Source organism: Bombus impatiens, unplaced genomic scaffold (assembly GCF_000188095.3).
Source record: "Bombus impatiens unplaced genomic scaffold, BIMP_2.2 scf_0060, whole genome shotgun sequence".
NCBI lineage: Eukaryota > Metazoa > Arthropoda > Insecta > Hymenoptera > Apidae > Bombus > Bombus impatiens.
Genome location: NT_176479.1, coordinates 159,801 through 185,047, shown reverse-complemented (window position 1 = coordinate 185,047; position 25,247 = coordinate 159,801). Strand labels below are relative to the sequence as shown.

The 25,247-nt window shown below is 33.0% G+C and overlaps 3 protein-coding genes across 10 annotated transcripts; 2 read left to right on the top strand and 1 right to left on the bottom strand.

Annotated features, from left to right (window-relative positions):
* Positions 1 to 8,989: 8,989 nt before the first annotated feature.
* On the bottom strand, positions 8,990 to 20,354 carry LOC100744081 (interferon-inducible double-stranded RNA-dependent protein kinase activator A homolog). Of its 6 annotated transcripts, none has more exons than XM_012393850.3 (8): positions 20,142 to 20,354; positions 19,825 to 19,919; positions 19,040 to 19,364; positions 18,584 to 18,704; positions 18,204 to 18,498; positions 17,595 to 17,744; positions 17,359 to 17,470; positions 15,500 to 15,941 (listed from the first exon to the last, which is right to left on the bottom strand). In XM_012393850.3, the coding sequence occupies exons 2-8, from the start codon at positions 19,834 to 19,836 to the stop codon at positions 15,805 to 15,807; spliced, it is 1,152 nt and encodes a 383-aa protein (XP_012249273.1). In that variant the 5' UTR covers positions 19,837 to 19,919; positions 20,142 to 20,354; the 3' UTR covers positions 15,500 to 15,804. The 6 variants fall into 6 exon arrangements, with proteins under 6 accessions (XP_012249271.1, XP_012249273.1, XP_012249272.1 ...); XM_012393849.3 differs by having other exon boundaries at positions 18,584 to 18,719; positions 20,142 to 20,353; XM_012393852.3 differs by lacking the exon at positions 17,595 to 17,744.
* LOC100744433 (5-formyltetrahydrofolate cyclo-ligase) lies at positions 16,271 to 17,315 on the top strand. Its single transcript, XM_003485460.4, has 4 exons — positions 16,271 to 16,428; positions 16,534 to 16,789; positions 16,918 to 16,965; positions 17,045 to 17,315. Exons 1-4 carry the CDS (start codon positions 16,318 to 16,320, stop codon positions 17,215 to 17,217), a joined length of 588 nt encoding a protein of 195 aa, XP_003485508.1. The 5' UTR covers positions 16,271 to 16,317; the 3' UTR covers positions 17,218 to 17,315.
* Positions 20,355 to 21,006: 652 nt separating the features above from the next.
* On the top strand, positions 21,007 to 24,864 carry LOC100743964 (transformer-2 protein homolog beta). 3 transcript variants are annotated; one of them, XM_012393856.3, is made up of 5 exons: positions 21,007 to 21,157; positions 21,635 to 22,141; positions 22,408 to 22,622; positions 22,707 to 22,801; positions 24,279 to 24,864. In XM_012393856.3, exons 1-5 carry the CDS (start codon positions 21,143 to 21,145, stop codon positions 24,302 to 24,304), a joined length of 858 nt encoding a protein of 285 aa, XP_012249279.1. In that variant the 5' UTR covers positions 21,007 to 21,142; the 3' UTR covers positions 24,305 to 24,864. The 3 variants fall into 3 exon arrangements, with proteins under 3 accessions (XP_012249279.1, XP_003485504.1, XP_033180597.1); XM_003485456.4 differs by having other exon boundaries at positions 23,644 to 24,864; XM_033324706.1 differs by lacking the exon at positions 24,279 to 24,864 and having other exon boundaries at positions 22,707 to 22,990.
* Positions 24,865 to 25,247: the final 383 nt, after the last annotated feature.

The following is a 25,247-nucleotide window of genomic DNA, read 5'->3' as shown; positions in this document are numbered from 1 at the left end:
AACAGTATAAATACTATTATCGATTCACCTATAATGGTAGTCCCTAATTCGTAAGATTCAAGGATATCGAATAAGTTACGGCCAAATTAAATGGAAAATAAGTCTGATTAAACGTAACACGGGTATTGAGGATAAGAGAATAATTTAGCGTTCTACATCACCCTAAATCCGATTTATCCAGATATATTTCAGAATCTAAATTACAGACTCTATCCGCGTATTTTCACGCAAACTGTATTATTCAAATCCGGTTGTTTCTAGAGTTTGACCTTTCTTAATTTACCTTAACTTCTTCCCCACCTACAAATTACTAATATTTCCACCTACAACTCATTGGATTAATCTATCAACCAGGTGATCCTTTAATCAAGAATTTCTGCAACTCTAAAATTACAATAAGTGAAATGAATTAAATTATGTGTAAGAACTCATCTTCCACGGTTAACGACATGCAAATATCCTTATTCGTTTCTAATTCAATATTTGCTGTAGCTTTATTATCGGTCGCGCGTTAATTAACACGCTAATTGCGAAAAGAAATAAATTTCTACTACTCCGATAATCCTAGTATCCCCTTGCCTAACTGATTTTTTCAACAAATATATTCATCGACGTTGACTATTTATTATTTATCGCCTCGACGTTATGCCCGAGCAGAAACACTGAAATATTGCACGCGAATTATTATCGATATAGATACAATCTTTTGCATAACACAAAATACGGAACTAAAGTTACAGTTAAGGTTGGAATTTAATGCAAATACAGCTCGCCTCTGTTGCTCTTGATTCGTAATCTACGCCGCGTAGTATCGCGAGATATTATAAAGCGAAGGCTTAAGTAACAAAGAGCTACGAAAGCCTAGAAGTAGCTAAAAGAAAAATAAGTGAAAAATGCAATATCCTGCTATAATATTCCCGAGAATGAAAGACATACTACTATAATATTCCAGTCACAAATTCTTCGCAAATGGTCTTCTCATCTTTTTCAGATCCGCTAGACGACCTTAAATCTTGCTACGCATTTAATCACCGATAGCTTCGGAATAATTTATTCAAACGCTATATATCGATACTTGACTAGCCTAATTTGATATTCGAAATTACCGATGATTAATCGAAGATATATTAGCTAGCCGTGTTAAACTTTAAATTGTAGACGGACTTGCTTCCTAATTTCCTTCGTAAATTATTCGTATCGGAACACGCTGGGGCTCGAAACTTTCCGATCGATCGGCGCGTTTATTTCGATCACAGAAATACACGTCGCACGAACGAAGACGATACTGGTACAGGTCAAGGAAAGCTACCGAATAATACTCTTAACGTGGCCATTAGCCATCAAGGAGTAACTCTCTCGGTATCATAACGTACGACGTACATAGGCGGTTGCAACTATGGGACATGTGTGTCACCAGAATATCTCTATGGCACGCTAAAACCACGAACCTGTAAGGCACAGCGCCGCGCCCACGCCGGTGCACTTCTATCAGACAAGTGTATTTGCTTTCGATATATCCTGAGATAGAACGCGACGCAGCACTGGACATAGCAATTTTCACAAGTTGCTCGTCTTTTGAAAGTACGCAAAGTTAATTAAGATTATCGTTATCGAAACGAAGTTATTTCCAAAGCAATGGGAATATTTTCATCGTATTGCGTTGGCAACTAAGTGATTGCGGATTTTGTTGATACCAATGACAAAGTTGCCTATCCAATAGATTGAAAAGTATTAATCACGTACGCTATATATAAAATATTTAGGCTTGCGATTTGTAGGAATTTCTTTTTTTGTCTTTTTATGGTCCTCAAATAGGAACCACGGTGAAGGAAAACAATTATTAAAATTTTATTTTCAATATCATACCAAACAAGTTTTGACGAATAGTAGGAAATTCGAAGAAATGTTATCTGACCGTGACTTCTACGAATTTTGGAAATTCCGATTAAAACAATGTAGCTAATCCGGGTTTTAGGATGCAACGATGTAACTTCGTATAGGGCCGAGATTCAACTGGTATCTAATTAGGACCTAACGAAGACTGAGCCAGAGGTTAACCATGATTCGACCAAACGCTATAGTTGAGAGGCAATCGAAATTTAATTGAAGCCTAACCGAGAGGCAATCAACGACGAACAAACTGCTTCAGTCCTCCGATTAAAAACTAAGTCTTACGCAATTCTGCTAATGTTGGCAAGTTAAAAAGTTTTTTGACAAAGCAAAGGGCAACGTACGAAGTATATTTTGCAAAGGATCATTCATCTAATATTAATCATATCGTTCGAATAATAGTAAAAAATAATTAGAATAAGACAAATTCTTTCAAGAAATTCGCTGAATGGCTTTCTTGATTATTTCACGTATAGCCGTCTCGTCAAGTTATTCTCAAGGTAATATTAACTACTGTATTATGTAATATTCTATTTTGAGAGATGCTAAAATAGAAGAAAAGAAGGCAAAAGCGAAAGCAGAAGCTTAATGATAAGAAGCCACATGCGACAGACTTTCGATCTGGGAATTAACTCTTGTCTATGATCCGAATAACCCATTTTCGATTCAATGAACTCCCACGAGCAGGAAATAGAGAAATCTAAACCCTCCTTACTTCGCATCTGAATAATACAAATTAAATAAATCGTTTCATTAAAAATAAACACTTCGATCTATCGCGTCCGACGACCGAACAAAATGAAATTTTACTTTTCATCGAGGATTTTCTACTGAAAGTAAAATAAGAATCTGTTACATTTTCTACGAGAAATAAAACGAATAAATAGAAATTAAGCGGCACTTTTTGTTTCAGAAATATCTCTTCTAAAATAAAGAGATCTCGAAAAACAACTGTATATTCTCGTTTCACCCGTGGGAATAAATTTTATTTTCCATTTCGATATTCATACCTGCACGCTTCAAGCTTGTTCTTCGGGCACTTCGATACTTCGAACAACATCTTCGTGCCTTTACGCGTAAATAACCGTGATGGATCACCATGAAAACGGAGCATCCACCATAAAATCCAGCATAATATTACACGGTCGATTTACAAACAACAACGAGAATTTCAATTTCGATGATGTGGTTGCTATAACGTCGAGATATTCGCAAGCTTCGTTCGCTCCTTGCAAGTCTTACCACGCAGTCCTCCAAATTTTATTTTCCAATCTCGAGCTTCTTCCAATGGATAAAACGGCTTCCAATATTCGAAGCATCGATCAGATAGAAATTCGTTAGCCAAAGAAACGTTGATTCAGAGTTGTCCCAATCGGAGAAGTTCGCATGTTTTCTGATAATTAAGATTCAATCTCGATCGAAGAAACTTTAACAAGGAACAACAAGTTGACAAGTATAAATTTGCACGCAAATTTGTCAAATAAGAAACATCAATTTCACTCTAGAAATTAGCAACGAGATAAGAAAATGTATTATTCATGGCACAAGGAAAGATCATGCGAGTAATCGTTCTCGTCCAGAGAAGAAAGAGAAATAGAAAAATATTCCAAGGACATTTCAATAAGAGTTTTCAATAAGTATTTAATAGCAAACATTCTTTGGATTTTACACGCGAGACTGAATACGGAACCAAGAGAATATGAAACAAGTGAGTAGCGACTTCGTGAAACTTTCCTGGTTTTCTTTCGTTGCTCGCGTTTCAATGTCCACTGTTCACGAGGGATTCAAAGGCAGTACATACATATATTTCACGCAACGATAGCGTTCTCATTTCTGTGTGTAACAAGTATCGTTCTTCTCTCTTTTTTTCCTCTTCTGTTTGAACGTCGAACGTTCAAACGCACGTCGGAAATGGGTTTTCGAAACGCCGATTTCTCATACCAACGAAACGCTGCTCCTGGGACCGAACACCAGCGGGATCTTCCTAAAATTTCTTTAGTCGCTTTAGAACTTTTTGTTTTCTACGCGACGACGAATTTTCTATTCTCAATGCAGGAATTTATGATAACTGCGTAACACGCGATTAAAATTAGCAAATAAGCAAGCTGAATATAAACGCTGTAAGGATTAAACCATGAAACATTTGATCGCTGGCTTTGTGAAAACCACAAAATTATTGGAATTTTCCAGATTCTTTCATATTGTATGAGATCACTCGCTCAGATTAAAACGATCTTTCCCATTGAATATTTTATAGGATTCGTCGCTGGCAAGCGCGCCAAAGGCTTCATGAAAATCCACCGCTGCAGATTTTCCTGCATCGATGTTCTTCCAATCGAATAACATACGAGCGGAATACGATTTCCTCTTTTTACTGTTGCCTTTATAAAAAATGATTGGCGGATCTTCTCTTTTAAAATGATCTACGGCGATCGATAAACGGAATTTGGTAGTTCACGATTTATAAATGACAATTCGTAACTAATTTCTTAGTCGATACATTCATTCCAAAGTGAATTAGAGCAATGAACGAAAAAAACGAATTTCAGCAATTCGAGCGTTGTGTCATGAAATCGAACGTTTCAAGGTTTCTCTTCGCGATATTTTATTCTTCGCGATATTTTCGCGGTTAAATACTCCCGATTAATTATTTCTTTTTCTATCGCCAGAAAACATCATAACGAATATAAACCGAAATAACGAACTTCCTACTCTTTAGTTTATTTTTAACAAGCCGAAATTCTGTTGCTAAACTCGAATCGCTAAATTTCGATTCCGGTTCAACGTGCGACCCTCTCAAATTTCGCGTACATTTCGAAATAAAAAGACCTCCTCGGTCGCGGATATTTTCTAAATTGGAAATTATCGTTTCACCGTGGAAAGCTAATGTACATTAGTCGGCGCGGATCAACACAATGAGAGGTGCAGACGGGAAATAATTGACCGAATCTGTGAGAATAATTGCTGTCGGAGTGTCAGGGCTATACGGTTCGCAGAGATTCAATATCATTGGAATAATAAAACAAGGTACTTACCAAGGACACGATGATCAACCGGTGTACAGACAACAGAAATATGCGCGGAAGCTGCGATTCATTATCATTCACTGCATTTTAATCGCGACTAGATTAACCGAACTGATTTAATTGATCTGCAGCCGCGATCAACCGATTCTCCTTTAGATCAAAGCATTTTCAGTTCGACGAAAGAAACCAGCATCTTACATTCACGGAGTATCCACGTATTTTCATTGAGAGTAGCTCAATTTCAGAGTAGTTTAATTTCATTGGTAATTGTAATAATTGCAGTTAATCGAATTCATATTATCAGTCACATTCGATTGTTCGTCAAACCATCGAATTTCTTTTTATTTTATTTTTCCCATTGCCTTTCCTAGTTCATTTCTCCGGCGATTTTATCTCGACAAAATGCGCAATCATTATCGAATTTGCTATGATATTATATCGGGAAAGTGGAGAATCTTGTTGCCCGTCGCAAAGTAGATACACATCAAGTATTAAAACACGCTTCTCTCTATTCTGAAGAACGAGGCAAGTGAATTTATAGTTGTGCGCATCGCGATGCAATTTATTCATGATATTTTATCTTTTTACAGAAGAATCTTTTCCGAATAATCGCCGAGTAATTTACGTATGATAGAATCGCGCGAATAATCTAACAAATAATTTACATGTAATACAATCTCAGGAATAATCCATGGATATATTTCAAATGTACGATATGTTCCAAATAATAGACAAATATTGGAATCTTGGAAATAATCTACCAACGATCTATGACAATCTGTGCATAATAAAATCGTATGATTATTCTATGAATAATCTGTAAATAATCTACGAGTCTAATTCTATTAATCCTATTGATAATCTATCGTTTAAAGGCTTTTGCGGGATAATAACATTTCTGTATAAACTTTCTTATTTTTGTCTTTACGTAAAAAAACGTAAAATTTCGAACTTACGTCGGAACCTCGTTGAATAAAAAGATTTAATGCGTGGAACAATCGTGCCTTGTTACGACTGAGATTTTGATCGGATTCGTTCAATTTAACTTTCTGAATTACGACATGAATCGTCTAATTTATTTTTTACGAAAGCATTCTCAGTAAATATATGTTAAACGTTTAATAGCGGTTGAACGTTCGACAATGGAAAAAGTGAGCACAACAAACGGCAATCAACCGTGGAATAGATCCCGTTGTTCTCAAGCATTTCCGGTTTATTGTTAGCAGTTCGAAAGCTACATTGATGCAAAGAAGTTCGGAATACTTGGCAAATAAGGTACAGTTAACCCGTATGAAATCTCACGGACGCGACGGCATGGTAGTTCGGTTATTTTGATTAAAGTTAAGTTTTGATTAAAGTTTTACTACGTGAAATTTGTTTTCTTATAGAAAGTACAAACCTAAAGTAACGAGCAAATTCTGTGAACATTCGGTAGGGTAATATATTGCAATACTTACAATCATTAATTGAAACAAAATGAATATAAGAGCAAGAAATTTACGATAACTTAATAAAATATTTCAATATCAAATTCCAAATTCCGATTTGCTAACACGCAGCTTTAAAAAATAACCTTCTCAACGAGCAATCTTGCAAAGATTTACATTTTTATATATAACATTAAATTTGCCAAATGTAATTTACGATATATTAACTTAATGCGCCTTGCATAAAACTATCTAGAAACTATACTAAAAATAATTTCATAGATAACATTTCATAGCAAAAATACTACCAAATCAAATATCTTCGCGAAAAAGTAACTGTTAGGGATATCCCCTAGAAGCAACCGTTACTTTTTTAAACACAATCACTTTATTGTATCAATCTACATTTAATCCTAACCTAAGAAAACCAATAAGAATCGAGCAAAATCTGTTTCTATTCTATAACGATGTTTTGTTACAATGTCCTGTGGAAACATCGATATATTACGTTTACCTTCGTCCTGTTCGAATATTTAAGTTTATGTGAGGAGGAAAATTTACTTCGCGAAGAATTATAAACAAGACTCCTTAAATTAGAAGCAGCGGAAAATAAGCAAAGAATCAGTAAAAGAGAAACAGTATTTGAAAATATGTCACAACGGTCTAATAGCACATTCATAGAGGTCGTTAAAAGTACATTCATACTTAAATGGCGTCTAAATCAAAGTTTATATGCCTGCCAATATTCACATGCCGATGCAAATCTTCAATTACTTCGTACCAATATACTTTTTACGAATCATTTACCATGACACGACGTAGTACAGTAACATGTTACGAAAAGTTTAATTAACAAAAGTTATAATACTTGAAATGAAAACTAAGATTTCTTTACAATGGTTATTTTACCGCGAATTATTTAGCGTCGTTACCAGATTTATATGAGATGTGTCAGATTTAAAGAGGCTGGGATTTGATGAATCACCGTTTTGTCACACGAAGCTTCTATCATTATTTCGTAGCCGAACCGAAGCACGAGCACACAAACACCAAAACTGAGAAACTTTTTCGAACAAGAACTTTAAAAACTGCGAATCACGCGGCCGCGCATCAGCAACTGAACACTTCTAGTGATAGAAAACGTGACTCGAAGTGCGCGCGCAACCACTACCGGCATGATGGCGCTGCTGATGCTTCAACCCTTACCGCGCACACTCTGCGATTCGATTGGATTCAAATTACCGTCATAAATATACGCATAACCAAAATCAAAAATTCTTAATTTTATACGCAATCTGTTAGGAAACTACAATATTTAACAATATCGTACTAACACGTTCATTGCCATAAGACTGGTAATGCTGGAATTAATTAAAATATTTAAATTTAAGATATGGTCATATTTTCGTAAAATTTATAATATTTCTATTACAAATTTTGAGATTTTTAATATTATAGTAACAACTTAACTTAGTAAATGCATCATAAAATGCTTAAATAATTTTATTCTGTCAATAAGATACATATTATACATTATATATACGAATAACAATATATCGTATCGAAATGTGTATGCGGCAACCAACAGCATTTTGGCGCTACAAACAAATATACGAAATTCAAACATATTAACCCGCCAAACATATTAGCAAACAACAACCAAATTGTATTTAATTGTCTCGATTATTTAAATGATATTTATCGAGCACTTAGAAATGTACATGAAATAAAAGTTTTCGAAAAATAACGTAAATAATAATTTAACAAAGAGGCAATGTTTAAATTTATAGAACGTGTAGCTTGCTAGTAACATTCACGCTTAATAACAAATCGTGTTTCAAGTCTTTAACGTTTTTAAACTGCAGTTAAGTAGTATTATCGAGTCGCAAGAATCTTTTTAACTGGCGCTGTTCGTACAAGGGCATGTTCTCGAGGGTGACAATTTAACTGCATAAATTTATATGTCGAGTCATTGTCGTTACTGTCAAATCTGAGCCGTTTGTCATTACAGGAACACGTGAGGCGTACTACTAATAGTCACGTGAATAACGGCAATCTTTTTTCACAGCTGTATAAGCAGATACACGTGTCAGCGTGTTCTTTATTAGATACATGGTTCGATTGTTCGCGTGACGCAATTGTGACCCTATATATAGTTTGGGATTGACTTTATATACATAAATATTATACTATTATACTATATATATTATACATAAGTATACAAATACCTACTTGTTACATATATTTGAAAATCTAATAAAATTTACTGTATTTAATATATCACATCATAATAAAATAACTAGCAAAGTAGAAGTAGTAAGAAACGTTCAATTTATACTAAGCATCAATAGGTATTCTAATACCTGTAACCGGCAATGTACGTACTATGAAAATTGGATCAGTTTCCGGAACGAGATAAAAACAGCTACGGTAAAAACTGAGAGCACGCTTGTGATTCGTTATTTAGCAACGTTTCACGGTCGAAATTTTATATTGCGTGAAAATTGATCCCCGTCTTTTTATTTTTAGTTTGCTTAGTTTTTATCATATATGTATATATATACGGCAAAACATAGAAACATAGAAACATAGAAAGAAATGAAGGAATCATAAATGAACAAGTGGAGATACAGAGCGTGAAAGAACTTTCATAAGCATCGTTAGTTTATTAACAATGTTACACGCACAATCATACATAAAACAACCTTGATTATAGATATTATATGCCGCTCGTTTACAGAAACGAGTCTCGCTATATTATTTTAAGTCGTTATCTGTATGTCATGTCCGTGCTATGTGCCGGTAAATCGTGTCGATTATACAAAACCGACGATATTACTTTACAAAACACAAAATAATTTAACTTACAAAAAAAAAGAAAGAAAGAAGAGGGAGATATGAAAGACCGGAAGGAAGTCAGCGGAAGAAGTAGAAGGTAGTGGAAAGATAGAATAGAGAACATAAAAAAATCACTAACGCGTCCCCCTCCACATATAAAAATTACAAATTACATCCAGACACGCTGGATCTTTAATACTATACATCTTATAAAAGTGTTTTCTTCCTCTTCTTTTCGTTTTTTCTCCTTACAGTAAGGAACAAATTAATATCTACATATCCTTAGTATCGTTGAAATTTACATGGTATTCTTCACTATCCCGTAGACGATTCTGTAATAATAGTTCGAAGTTCACAGAAAGGGAAAAGAAATTATCGACAAATATCGTCTACGCATCGACACTAAAATTTTAATACTTCTTCCTCCTTTTTGAATCATAGACTATAATATTACCTTCTTTCTTCTAAGGCTCTTTTATCTCTTTCTCTCTCTTTTGCTCTCGCTTATTTAAAAAATCGATCGTATTGGAAAGATTAAGAGAATTGGTAGTTGACGATTTTTTTCTTTTTTACAATTGTATTTCGACATCGCGCGCACGCGTATGTATATAGGTATTCGTATATAGGTAAATAGGTAAATAAGTATGTCTATGGGGGTGGGATAAAAGGATAGAAACAATGAAGATAGATGCAATGGAAGTTCATTCGTTCGCAAAATATTTTCAAAAATGTACCTTTCAATCTACAGAAATTTCTTCGTTTCATTTTAATTTCCTTTGTATGCAAAATCGTTACAAAACGCAGCAGCGCTTAAACAGTAAAATCATAAGTAAAATATATAGTCGTTTCATGTTGGCTTAATTTCAATTTATTTTTTACTTAATACACGAGATTCGACGAATCCCGTTGCTGCTAATAAACCTTTCTTTTCCTCTTTCATTTTTTTTATTCGTCCACTGACTTCAAAAGTCATTGGAAATCAAGTTCTTCTTTTGCGCAGCTTAAAAGGCCGCTTCCGTGGTAAAGGATACGAACGAGAAAAGAGAAACGGAGTATATATATGTATGTATATATAATATAATATCATGATAGACGTGATGGACAAAAAGAAAGTATTATATTGACTATATTCTCGTGGATCGAATCGAAAGCATCTCGTCCCCTTTTCTCGTTCCTAGGTTGGTCCACGAAGAAGTGCTTCCCCGTAGTCGAAGAAGGTGGGAAGTCTATTTTTCTCTCTCTATTATAATATTTTGTCTCATTATGCATCACAATATTTCCTGCATTATGCTCTTAATTCGCTATTTGATAGCCGGATCGCACGCTAATATTTTTTCGCTCGAAATTATCGTCCCCTCCCTTTAAACAACAGAATATCAAGCGATGTCTAGGTACGATAAATCGACGCTTTGTTTTTCTTCTTTTTCGTTTATTTTTTGAAGTAGTTAATCGAATCGACTAATTTTCTTCAAACAAACTAATCGCGTCGATTAACAATTTTTGATCGATGGATCGACTCGATCTTTAAACGCTCTCGGAGATTCTCCTGGTATTCGCAGTACAGAAAACTAAAGCGAAATCGAGAAAGATCGACGAGGCGTTTCGATTACGATCAACGGTTTAGAAAAATTTTTCCAATTTTATTTCAAGGGTGCATATATCACTGTAAAATGCGAAGAATTTTACTGTATCACCTTTTTTTTGTATACGTAAAAAATACATACAGCACTGATTTTTACCATAAACAAAAAAAATAAAGAACAAGTTACGACTTTGCGTAATTGAAAACAAAAATAAAAAATTCTTCTTCGGAAAAAGAATGTACATCAAAAAATTTGTACCGCCATCAATTCGAAATTTCTCTGATAAACAAAAATATACAAAACTTCTCGTTTAATAGAAAGAGCGATTCATCTGACAAATATACAATATATCATTTTCTTCCAATTTTACATTATGTGTTGATATGTTCCCTTACGAACTGGCAAGTTTCAACAACTTTTCTATAACGCCTTTCGGCGATGAGGCGCTGTTTGGTATTGTATCCGTTTTACCATCTGAAGTCAGATCTCGCAACGAATTAATCTCGATTGGCACAGAAAACTGCTTACAAGTGGAGGATACACATGAAACTGTAGTCAAACTTTCAATACGCGAAGCAGCGCTTTATAGTTTGAAACAAAAAAAAAAGGAAAAAAATTATTAAAAAATTAAAAAATATCTCATGATAAATGGAATCGAACGTCAAAACAGAAGACATGACGAATTTTCTAATTCCATGTATACATTCTAAAAAAATAAATATAATAATTACAGAAAATTATCATCACCCGTAGTAGCAATTAAGCGTTTCAGAAGAAATTTCGTTAGTTTTAACGATTACGATCCGCAAAACGAATCGCTGTGTTCTATAATGCTTCTGTTTTTTCTACAATGAATTTCTAGTTTTCTCTCATTTCTTTCTTATCGCTTTTTTGTATCCTTAAAGAAATAACTGATTGCGGTATCAATCTAGCAGTGTACTTTCGTTTACACGCATACACATTCTATACTTTGCATGTAAGTAATGCCTATTTTCCAAATGTATGAAATATGCCCGACCAGAAAATTATGTCGCAATTCTTGAGACATCACCTTAGGCTTAGGGTTTCATTAATTTTCCTTTATCTCCTCCGGATACTCGTGTCGTCGAGGCACATTATCGTTTCGCTCACTCACTCGCTTCTATTATTTATCTCGCTCTCGCTCTTTCTCTCTCTCTCTCTCTCTCTTACTCGTGCGCGCTTGCGCTCGCTCTCTCTCTCTCTCTCTCTCTTTCTCTCTCTTTCACGCAATTCTACGCATTTCCGTGGTACCCTGACCCGCAATGCGATTTATCCTTACAGGAAATGAACTTTTTGTACTATCAATAACGTCGAATGCGCGGGCAAGGTATCGCAGTTATGCGCGGCTATCCATGGGCTTGTTATTGCACCACTATATCGAATCGATGATTAATGCAGTATGCATACACTATTTCATACATGACATTTTTACACGGAAAATTTCACATTTTATTTGCATTTCACTTTCGATCTTATTGTTATATTCGATACTTCATAAATTAACAATAATTATAATACGCATTAATCTTTCCAATGAGAAATACGGGAAAGTAAGACAGTATGTGAATAAATTCGTTTTCATCCCCGAATTTTCGAGACATAAATATAATTTATCTCTATCTAATATCTAATAATAGTACTAGACCATTGGTAATCAACGAAATTCGTCTCTTGCGAATGAACGGGGATAAAAATCATCGCTGAACGAAATTGCGTATGCACACACAGATTCCTGTTACACGGGAATAATAATCGAACGCAAGATAAAAATTCGCACTGTCCGTCGATCGATGTTACAACGAACGTTTTCTCGCTTATTCTCTTGATTCATTGGAAAAGCAATAATTCTTTTTCGTATTCCACATTATTCACAAACAGGATGATGATCCACGGTTAAAAATTGCATTGTTACGCAATATGTCTACCGTTTCTTTTTATTTCGTTTTCCTCTTTTTTCCCGTCTTACCTTCACTTTTCTTCTTTTCCTTTCTTTTTTCTTTTTGATTCCTGATCGTATCCTCTTGACGGTATATATGTCCACACGCGATATTGTTGTTCTCTTTTCCGTTTAGTATAAATGTCTTATCCGGTGACGTCGACGCACGTAGACAATTTAAAAATTCAATACATACGAATATATAGTTTCGTTTAATACGAAATGCGTACTTAATGAGGATTTCCCTTAACGATTAATTTTACGCGTATTAATATGTGATGCTTATGAGTTTATGAGCTACCATACTAAAGGAAAAACATACACCACTGAAAGATTATATCGTTACTTTATCGCGATCGCCTTCATTATATTCGGATCGCCGAAAGCTACGTTTGCACTGTGCATACGTTCAATGGAGACACAATGTTCAAATTAAGCGAGTTACTTGACATTATATGTTAAACGTTAGCCTTTCCACTTTCTTTTTCCTATTAGAAATGAATCATCCTTGCATGCGGTCGCATTGCAATGAACATCGTTACACCGCCATTCCATATATAAATAGTAAAGCACATTAAAAACATAGCAGTAAGCTAAGTAATATGCAAATATTGGAAAACCTCCACTAATTCTATGCAAAGTATAGCTTGTAGGATACCATTCATTAAAACTAGGACTTATCGTTATTATAATTATAATTCAGTTGCTTTTCTCTTTTCTTTTTATTTCACAAATCTTTCTTCGTTTCTATCGATTTTTATGTGCAACATGGCTATGGGTTCTGCTCCATTTACTAACAAATTTGCTTTCTTCGATTGACCGAAAACAAATTTGTCCAGAACCATATTTCCGCGAATACTATATATTTATAGAAATGAAACTATTCTTATCAATAGTTATAATTTATGTACAATTTAACAATCTGGTTGCAATAACTTTTCTTTTTCTCTCTCTCTTTCTCCATCTTTTTCCCCTTCTCTTCTTTCTCTCTGTCTCAAATTTCAATGATATTAGATAAATTACGTCACAAAATTATATCGAGCCAACTTATTATGCCCTGCCGTGTCACATTTAATGATGGAAACAAGTCAAAATGATTTTTTCTTCTCTCTTCGCTGCGTTTCTGCTTTGTACATGTATTTACGTATCAAACCATTTCAAACAGAATTTCTTCGAACGACTACTAATAACGCTAACCGTGCATCTCGTGCAATTTTGCCAAAATACTAGTTATCACTTCCACGCGCGCATTAATTCGCATAGACTGGTTAAAATTTATTTCAAAATGGATCAGAAATTGAAATAACTTTTACCAAATCTCCTCCACTTAACATATCGATAGTTCAACCAAGTAGATTGGCAAATTTCCCGATTATTTCTGCACGCAAGATACACGTGGACGTTCTTCATTTCTATTGAAAGGTATAATACGATTCCATGAATTCGTGCCGTTATCATTCGATTTATGTTCCTCGTTTTCCTCCTTCCTTCATTTACGGCTACGAATTTTTATTCAAGAATATATTGTGTATGTATAATATATATATAATGTGTGCGTGTACGTGCATGTGTGTGTATGTGTGTGTGCGCGCGCGCGCGTATGTGTGTGTAAAAAATCATTTTTACTTGTTAAATCTTGGTGGCCTCCTCAATCGTGGTATCAATTCTGCCCTAACCGTTCTAGCATAATTTGAAGCAGCATACTGATCTGTTACGGCGATAGGACTTTGCAGGCTTTGTATGAACATTGGTGACTCTTGTAGTTGTCCTACACCCGCTTGATACTGATACTGACTATTCGCTATATCCGCAGTCGGATAATGATTAGGTTGCACGAATTGAGGAGGATTGTCGTATTGCGGATACGGAATAGAACTCTCTGCAGAGAATTGAGGGATTACTGGGTTCACATTCACTGGTGTAGTTGCAAAACTGCCAGGATCATATGTTTGATATTGATTCAGCTGTCCAATTTGCGTTGTACTGAATGGAGGTGATTGAGGAAACTGAGATGTGTCAGGAAATAGCACACTTGCAACGGTTGGCTGAGGGAAGCTTTCCGGTCTGGCATAAGGTGACATATTCGCCGTGACATTGCTTAAATTTTGAACATTTGGAATACCAGCGATCTGTGATGTACCATAGCTATGGAAGGTTTGCCTACTATGATCAAGATCCTTCGCACCACTTTGCAAAGAACTCGTTACATTCAATTTCGATTTGGAGTTCGGACCACCAATATCATTATGCTTGGTTCTTGCTTCTGTGACAAAAGGATGGCGAACATTCACAATGCTCTGTGGAGCACGCAGTGGTGGAAAATTGATCGGTGTCATCTTCGACGCAAAATTCTGTTGCTCCAATGCTTTCCTAGCTACGGCAAATGCGGTGTTATCGTTCCGTGACGCTGGTCGAGATTGATGTGTACTGGAAGCAGTTCCATGGTTTTCCCTGTGCAACGTTTGAACCGACGACTGGTTTACGAACCTCGATGATAAGTTGTTCATAGTTGTGCTATTCCTTGTTTTGTAATCCTGATTGTTTACAGATGATTCTTTGTATTCGGATTGTATTTGATAATTCTTCATTTTCGAATCAATTTCATTGGAAAACTTTTTAGCGGGGTAATCTTTAGACTTAGATGTACTCTCGTGAGAAACATTACCACCAACACATGTTGCAGTAACACCTCTTACACTACTGAAAGTAGAACTAGATTGATTTGCGGTTACGATTGACGTATTCTTTGTTAGTTGTTCGTTAGATTTTAAATTCTCGTTGTTTCCACTATTCTTTTTTATAGATGAATTCATCCTATTTGAAGAAACTGTAGCAGTTGATGTTGTGGTGATTGTACTCAATGTAGCATCTTTATTCCCCATTGCAGTGTTTACTGCTCTGACGGATGGCTTTGATAATCTATTTTTGTTCCCCACGTGATCGAGCTTTTGACTTTTACTCTTATCCGCTACTTGATTGTTTGATAAAATTTTGGAATCTGCACTGCTATTTTGATTTTTGGACAGTAAATTATTATGTGATTTACAATTGATAGTGACAGCTGGCAGGAGCAAAGCGCTGGCTCACTTTTTGGTCATGATTTTAAGATATTCCAGAGCGTTTTGAGCAGCACTAGCTTGAGCATCTTTACTAGTAACACCACAACCATAGCAAACTGCTACTGGCAAGGTAGACAACTGCACAAGGCACTGGCATTTACCTGTAATAAGGAGGGAAACATTCATCTAATCCAATCCATATATATTTAGATATAATGGAAATAATAATCAAAACATTACTTTTTATTTATAATTCTTCAATTAATGCTCCATTTATAATGAACAATATGAAAGAAAGCAACGCAAGTATTAGAACATTCAGATAAATAAAATATGATATAGCTGATATATGAAGATAATTGGTAAACTTAAAAATTTTGAACATTTAAATAAGATAAAAGACTATTTTAAGAAAGATATATGAATAATACCTAAATATAGATTACAGATAATTGTGATGTATAATAAATATGTCATAGGTTATACACATGTTTTATAGAGTTCTTTTTTTGTAAGAGGTGCATATTGATAGAAATTATGGCTGGAATAAAATCTGCTAAAAGTGCTTTACGTAAAAAAATGAAAGATATTATTACACAACTTAATACTGAAGAGAAACAAAGACAATCAATGAAGGTATTTGATAAAGTAAGTATATTAAAGAAATAATCAAGGTATTCATAATATGAAGAAGAGGTTATGTTACATCTTTATCTGAAACTCTTTATGACAAACATATTTCTGCATGCACAGCTATGTTCTCTACCACAGTTTCGAGAAAGCACAAGAATTTCCTTATATCTAAGCACAAAAGATGAAATTGACACAATTGAAATATTAAAATATATATTTGAAAGAAAAAAGGTCGTATTTATTCCTAGGTATAAAGGAAAAGAAATGGAAATGGTTAAACTACTTTCGATGCAAGATTATGAAACACTACCATTAACCAAATGGAATATTAAACAACCAAATGTTAATGAACTTAGAGAAAACGCATTACAAACTGGTAAAACCTGAAATAATTAATGTATACAATCATGCTCCATTTTAGATTATAATATTATTGATATTTTCCAAATTCATTAAAACCAACAAGATACAAAATTTAATATTCTATAAAATTATATATTTTAGGTGGATTAGATTTAATACTTATACCAGGTGTTGCATTTACTGCTAATGGTAAGTAAGCTTAGTTTGTATAGATTATTTGGAAAAGCTTTAATTTTTAAAGATTACAGTAATATGTATTATCAATTAGGAAAACGTTTGGGACATGGAATGGGTTATTATGATAAATTTTTGGACTTATGTTTAAAGAAACAACAAAAAATACCGCACTTAATTGCACTGGCATTTAATGAACAATTGTGTGAAGATATTCCTACATCTGAAAATGATATACTTTTGGATCTTGTACTTACAGAAAAATAATTTATTATGAGAAAATTTACGTTTTGTATTCATGTTCTTAATTTAACTGTATTTTCTAATAAATAAGTTAAATATAAAAATACATTAACTAATATAAATTGATGAAATTTAATTTAACAAAAAGAAAAATGAATAACTTACCACTGATAGACTTTTCCTCAATATCAACATAAGTTACTTCAAATTGCTGCTCTGAAGCAATTTCTTGCAAGAACTGTACCAAATTTACATCACCATCATTCAAACATGTATTCTATAACAAAAAAGAAACAATGAAGCAAATTTAATGAAATTAAAAAATCTAATCAATTGCTTTTTTATTTTTATACTTTGAAACAGAATAAAACCAATGTGTTTGAATTAATTGTATTACAAACCTGTAATTCAAAAAGTTTAACACCAGTGGATGACTTCAGACTTTTATGAAATTGTGAAACCTTAAGGCTATGAATAGTAGTTAATGTTGAAATTTTGCTACCTCTCAAATCAGCATAACGAGCATTCACATTTGCATTTCTTTGTAAAACCTATAACGGACAATTAATATACGTAAGAATTTATTTAAATGCATATCACTGAAGAAAGTTCTCCAATGACTGCACATATATTAAGAGTAAAATGAAGTGGAAATGATCCAAGCATGTTATTATTAAAAACATTATGCTGTTGTGTAAATGACTTACGATACAAATACACATATAAAATGTGTAATTGAAATATTAATAATTATCCGTTATAGATTCAGGGTGATCAGAAAGGTAGCTCATATTTCATAATACTGTTTCCAGTGCCAAATCACTTCCACTTCACTAAACATACACACACATACACAACAAAAACAATACACATACAAATACACAACTTATATAAACAATATTTTAATATTATTGCATCATACCAAATGTATAAAAAATATATAAAACTATACTTTATAATTTTATAATAAATTTATTTTATATATACATAAGTAAACAAAATAGTCTTACCTCATCTTCATCTATATTAGAGTTTTCTGTGTTCATATAATGTAAGGCTTGCCACATCTTGTGAGCTGCATGCCTTTTTGCAACTTTCTTACTTTTTCCTTGGCCAACTTCCCGATATTTTAAAACAGAACAGACAATTGTAAATTGCCTCTCATGTGGCAAGCCCTCTTCATTTTCTATTGTATACTTTGGTGGAGGCCAGTGACGTGACATGCACATTTCTTGTAATGCTCCAATTGGATTTGTAATTATTTTTTCTTCTCCATATCCAGATAATTCTTGTAAGTTCTCAGAACTGTATAAAATAAACTATATTAAACACATAAATATACAAAAAATTATATACAAAAAATATATGTTTGTTAATATATATTTGTTACTCTGATAGATTATTTGGAAGTGGAGAATCTGGTGATTCACTATTTAGTCTACACAGTTTATCCAATACAGCCCTTGCAGCAGCATGCTTTGCCTCCTTTTTTGATTTTCCAGTCCCCATTGCTGAAACAATTGGATCTACTTCAATCATCAGATACTTATCATTTTACACTTTTGCTTGATGTAAATGTGTAATTAATTTCTATATAAAAGTAAATTTATAATACTATACTAAATAATACTAAAATAAATAAAACAAACATTAACTTAACCTCTATTGAAACTACGTGTTCAACTCAAAGTTATATACTTTACTTATATTTAACAATTATGACTTATAATTAAGTAAAAATATATATTATAATGCTAGTTTCAATTGCTATCTTAGAATGGATCTATCCTGATTTAAGTCAATGAGTTGAAAAATAAATATTGCATTATCAAAATTAGATACAAACCAACAACATCAGCAACAGTAACACGGTAACGAAAAATAGGCTCATGGATAGCACCCTCTACTTGTATTAACTCATACTTTGGTGTCGTGCCCCTACGAGAAAGCAATTCCTGAAGAATAGAAACTGGTGTTTTGTTGGACAATGATTTCATCTCCAATTGAGCGGCCTCACTTATTGGACGTTTTCCTATCATCAAACTGTGTAATGATGATCGAACTCGATTACGCCGACTAACATTATTTGAGTGGTTAGGAATTCCACCTACACTGGCCATCATATTAGGCCCAACCTGTTGCGGTTGATGTATTTCCTCCATTTCTGCAATCTATAAATTACAACATATTTTTATATATATAATCTTTAATAAAAGTTCGATTTAAAAAACGTAATAAGTGATAAAATCATATCTTTTATTTATAACATATTACAATTATCAAACATGAAATTGTGTATTCATTCAATTATACAGTTTCCTTTAAAACATTACTTATTATCATTCCATTAAGTTCTATATCATAAACTTCATATTATGAAACAAACAATCAAAGGGTTTTAGATTAATGAAAGATGTCAAGCATTGGAAATCATCCAAATTATTTTTATTTACTAAATATTCAAATCAATAACCCTTATTGTAAAGTCATAACATAAGGAGATTTTCTTTGTGAAAAAGCAAACTTTCTGATAATATGTCATATCATATTATTAATATATATTTTGTTCATCTATCCTTTATATAATAACCTTACAATCAACGAAAAATAAAATAATAAGTTATTACTAACGTGTGAATCCATATTGATATTTTAGTAAGCTACTTAACGACGAGCACAAGATCTATGCAGTATAAAACGGTAGGAAAACCGGCTGGCGGCCATGATTGTTATAAAATTCATTGATTAATTCTAGTATGTAAGGCATAGAAAATTCAATAACGAAATACGAAGGTTAAGCTTTATTGCGATTTCACCGAGAACGGAGCCAATGACGACTTTCATCACTGACAGGGTTCTATTTAAAACGATGATAAAGAAGAACATAGAGCAATCGGTCACAGTATCGTCCGCTACACAAAATCTAAAAAGTCACTACCTTTACTCACAATTTTCAAACGTTCTATATATATTAACTGGCTCCTTAACAGGCCAATTCCTATACGAAAAGCGAATCCCGCTTTTTGTGACCGATCCAAGTCTCACAAAAAGCTTGATCCGTTTGACGACAGAAAAATGGTTTACTGACTACCGGAGAATCTTCCTCGTTTCTGATTCTGCCGCAGTATGCAATCTGAACAGTTTTTATAGACGCAGGAAACACGCGCATCTTTCTGCGCAGGTGCATTACTGGTGTGGTTTTATAGAAACAAATGCACGTTTTACCGTATTTAAAATACAATAAATTTTTTTTATCTAGAATGTAAAAATACTAGAATATCTCTCTTTCAACTATACAATATAATATAATACATAACATATATAAGAGGAGATACAATAAACATACAAAACATACTATTCCAATGAAAAATATAATGAATCTTTCTTTTTCCGAAATTCCCATTAATGACTTTTTAATTTGATATTTACTGTAATTTGAACTTATATATGATTTAAATATAATAGTTTCATATATTTTAGTGCGTTTTATTAATACAATGCGAATTTTAACGAAATTCCTTGAAGTTTGAGTCAAATGTCTTTATAAATAATAATTCATACGTTTAATAATAATTCATACGTAATAATAATTCATACATTCATACGAATTCATAATTTCATTTAATATACTATGAAGTAAAAACAAAAATCTGCACATTATACAACAATCTGTAGGGACACTGAATCTACAATATCATTTATGTTTGAATTGGCGCTATTTTGAGAAATACACCGCCATTTTCAATTTTCACTATCGTTTCTTGGCAACACCGGATGTTGGTATGTTTCGCATTTGTATACCACCTAGTATCATCACTTCCGGCTGTTACCCGCTGAAACGGTCTAAAGACTACGCCATTATTGCATACGGACGCTACGGTGCACTATTCCAAACATTTGGCCGGTTTTTGCTACATTTATCCTATTCATTCATAGTTGAAGATCTATAATGAGTGATATCGAGGTAAATATTACATTTGCCTTTTTTAAATATTACTTTTACGTGTAATTTTATACATATTGTGGCCGTAACGACATGCGGCTGATCACAGCCATTATCGATCCATCAACGTTCAACTATGTTTCACGTTTATATTACCATTTTAATGCTCTTATTTTACTTTTAAACCATTAAAAATTTGCAGATTTATTGATGGTGGTGTTATTAACCTTTTTATTTTTATAAAATATATTTGTTGACCCAACTAATTTATTGTAATTCTGTTTTAACTATAATTTAGAAGGTTAAGCGTTTGAATCTCCATGATTATTAAAATTAACAATATTCGGAAAATTCAGAATATAGTTCAATTAATTTACAATATAAATTATTTTTTTATTTCATTTCTATATAACATTCTTGAATTTATAGTTTAAAAAGTAAAAGAAACAAATAAATTAAAATACTTGCAAAGAACTAAAATTATATTCTTTATTCTAGCGGAGTGGTAGTCGTAGTGCAAGTCCTAGAAGACCAAGAACAGCAGATGGAGGTTTAAGAGACTCACGTTCACATTCAAGATCACGTAAATCACGGGAACGTAAAGAATCTCACCGACCAGTGAAAGAATATTCACGATCACGAAGCCGTTCAGTTTCAAGAGGAAGAAAGTCATATCGCAGTAGCAAATATGCTAGTGCAGGTCACCGTGGTAGTAGCCGCAGTCGTAGTCGTTCTCCTTATAGGGGTGGTCGATATTCTAGAAGCAGGTCTCGATCATACTCTCGTTCCCGTTACTCTCGTGAACATGATAGGAACATTTATCGTTCACACTCTCGGAGTCCAATGTCATCTAGACGACGTCATGTTGGAAACAGAGATAATCCATGTCCTTCCAGATGCTTGGGTGTTTTTGGGCTTTCCATTTTTACAACTGAACAACAAATACATCACATTTTCTCCAAATATGGACCTGTTGAACGTGTACAAGTTGTAATTGATGCAAAGGTACTAGAATATTAATGTTTTATAAACTACAATATAATATTTACATACTAACATACGTTAATTGTGGAAAGATCTAACATTAATGTTTACATATACAACCCCATAACTATTAAAAAAAAGAAAAGGGGAATAGTAAATTATACCAGAGATTTAGAACGTTCATGCATTAAGTTTGTGTAAAACGTTAAAGGCCTCTGGTCACATTTTATTTTATCTAAAAACCAAACAGAACAAAATTTTATATATATTTATTTTCCATATTTTAGACTGGACGATCCAGAGGATTCTGTTTTGTGTATTTTGAATCATCTGAAGATGCTAAAGTAGCGAAAGAACAGTGCACAGGGATGGATATTGATGGTCGAAGAATAAGGGTAGATTTTTCGATTACACAAAGAGCTCACACACCAACTCCAGGAATTTACATGGGAAAACCTACACATTTACATGATAGAGGATGGGATGGTCCCCGAAGACGAGAGTGAGTTTGTATTTTTTAAGATATAATTCCTAAATGAAACTTACAAAAAGACAGAAAGACTATTATTTTTCTTTCATTAAACAGTAGTTACAGAGGAAGCTATCGACGTTCACCTAGCCCATACTACAATCGCCGTCGTTCACGCTACGATAGATCTCGATCACGCTCTTATTCACCACGTAAGTTTACTTTTTGTTCTGTCACACGACCTAATATAAGCAGTCTACATGGATATGTGTCTCCTTTAAAAATATTTACATAGCATTTAATCAATTAAGATAACTAGATCTAACAAAATACAAAAACTCATTGATTTGATATTGTATAATTCGCCAGAATTCGCACTTATGAACCTAAAAATACATTAAACCTATTCATAAAAAATTAATTAAATGTCAGTCACATATGCTAATATATACATATACAGTATATAATATTGAATTTATTGTAAAATTTTAAATAATATTAGTATATTTATCAACTATGAAATCTAACGTTTTACTTGAGTTTTTTATTTTAGTTTAAATTATTTTCAGAATTTTCAGAACTATTAATATACAAAACATTAACATGTTTTAAAGAGTTGCATGCGATAAAATTTCACTGTTTGAAGTGCTTTCTCACAAAGATTAGCTTTCTTTGACTAAACTGAAGATACTAAACAGTCTGTTAATATACTTCTCCTATTCAGTGTTTTATATATATATATATAGCTACATTTTAATGAATGAAAACTGTATATTTACATATACAGAATACACATATGAACACAATTATAAGTGATTTCGAAATTTATATAATCATTCACTTATAACTGAAGTTCTTAATTTAGATTCATATTTTCGTAGACCGCTTATATTTACTTCAAGAAAAATGTTTAAGTACAAATAAGTAGTTAAATTAGCAAGAATGGAAGACAGGAGCATCAAGGAATGCATCCGATAAATCGTACGGTAGTAACTAAGTGTAACCCGTAACATGGGTCAAACAATCATAGTTTTTGTTGCTTAATGAATTTCAGGTCGATATTAAGTGACACGAGTGTGATGCGAGAGGCCAGGTGTTTGGGAGACCATTTGTGTGACTTGACCCTTTGACCTCAAATTTCTTCTAACAATACTGTACCGGGTCAAAAAATGCAAACGCTACATTCTTACTACTATTCTTACCTTACCTAGTTCTGCATTATATGCAATTAATATACGGCATTTAAATTACGATCGTACAATATCAGTTAATCAGATAATCTAATATGCAAAGAAGTGTAGTATATTCTTTGCATGGAAGAGTAAGGTTAGAATGGACGCAAACAAAACCTTATTTTCACAATGTTTCATTTCCTAAGAAATTGTTATGAAGATAAGGTTTACGTATTGTAATATGATGCTAATATGTGAAGGTTGGAATATAATTGTTTCTATCTTTCTTTGATTTAAATTTTGCTTAAAAATTATATTCCAGCCATTCTGTTTTTTAACACAACTGCTAAAATGTGTTATGAATCAGGAAAAAATGTGGTATTCCTAAATGTTTATATAAAAAAGAAAAATATTAAAAAAAGGGAAAGACCGAAAGACATACAGAAAAGAATGAAACAAAACAAAAATAAACTTAAAAATAGAAGTAAGTTCTCTAACCTGTTTGTTTGTTTATAAGGTTTTGAATCAAGAGGTATTGGATGATAGAGGGAAGTTTGAAGTTTCACTCTGAAAAAATGAAAGTTTTGAAAAGTTGAAGACAAGATATCTGAAGATGTTTGTCTTGCTCGAATTTCGAAGATCCGAAGGTTTTTCGCGCTTGTGACAAAGAATATGATCCGAATCGCATTCCTTACCGGCTGAGAAGTCTCAAGCCTAGAAGAACTGCAAGCCTCAAGACAGTAAGAAATCGTTGATCGTCAGGCCCCCGACCTGGACAAGCCAGTGGTTGGGGGTGAAACTGGTCGAACGTTTCAGAAAATGTTCAAGAAGCATCGAAATCTTTTATGAGTAGGGAAGAGCGTAAGCTGCTCCAAGGTTTATACCGATCATATTCTTTATCAGTTGATTTGGTTAAATAATATATCCGTAAATAGGTGTTATATAATAAATAAACATATATACCTTCGCCCTTATTCCCTCCACCATCCTAAAACCTCCTATTTATCCTTAAGGGTAACATCCTATTGTTTTCACTTTGTATAGGAATAAGCAGCGGCAATTCGAATTGAAACAATTAATAAACAGTGTTTTTTTAATATAAATTATTTACCTGTCATTTATTACCTCCAAAACCCATAAGTAATTATGATAATTAGTAATCCAGAAAAATTTTTTTGAACTTTTATCTGTATCTTATGAAAACTAACAATTATAAATATATAACAAATTCATGACTTGAACTAGTAATAAAAATGGAATATGAAGTTTTATAAATTAGAGAGTATTTATAAGAAAACCTTAGAATTATCATTTCATTTTGATATGAATTATAACTGCAAAGGTTTCTATAGTATAATATGCATAATCTTAGAAAAGTTTGTTAATAATATAAAAGAAGCCTTCCAATATACTAATATTATTGCACCTACAAAATCAGTTTTTATAGAGACATAACTATTTAACATATTAGTACTTGCTAATAGTT

What these genes read in the sequence shown, in the direction of transcription:
- LOC100744081 (XM_012393848.3), bottom strand. Translation starts at nt 15,603, where the DNA reads ATGGGGAATAAAGATGCTACATTGAGTACAATCACCACAACATCAACT.
- LOC100744433 (XM_003485460.4), top strand. Translation starts at nt 16,318, where the DNA reads ATGGCTGGAATAAAATCTGCTAAAAGTGCTTTACGTAAAAAAATGAAA. An exon ending in AGAAAACGCATTACAAACTG is followed by an intron (nt 16,790 to 16,917) that starts GTAAAACCTGAA and finishes TATATATTTTAG; the next exon opens with GTGGATTAGATTTAATACTT. An exon ending in TGTTGCATTTACTGCTAATG is followed by an intron (nt 16,966 to 17,044) that starts GTAAGTAAGCTT and finishes ATTATCAATTAG; the next exon opens with GAAAACGTTTGGGACATGGA.
- LOC100743964 (XM_033324706.1), top strand. An exon ending in AAGTTGTAATTGATGCAAAG is followed by an intron (nt 22,142 to 22,407) that starts GTACTAGAATAT and finishes TCCATATTTTAG; the next exon opens with ACTGGACGATCCAGAGGATT. An exon ending in GATGGTCCCCGAAGACGAGA is followed by an intron (nt 22,623 to 22,706) that starts GTGAGTTTGTAT and finishes TTCATTAAACAG; the next exon opens with TAGTTACAGAGGAAGCTATC.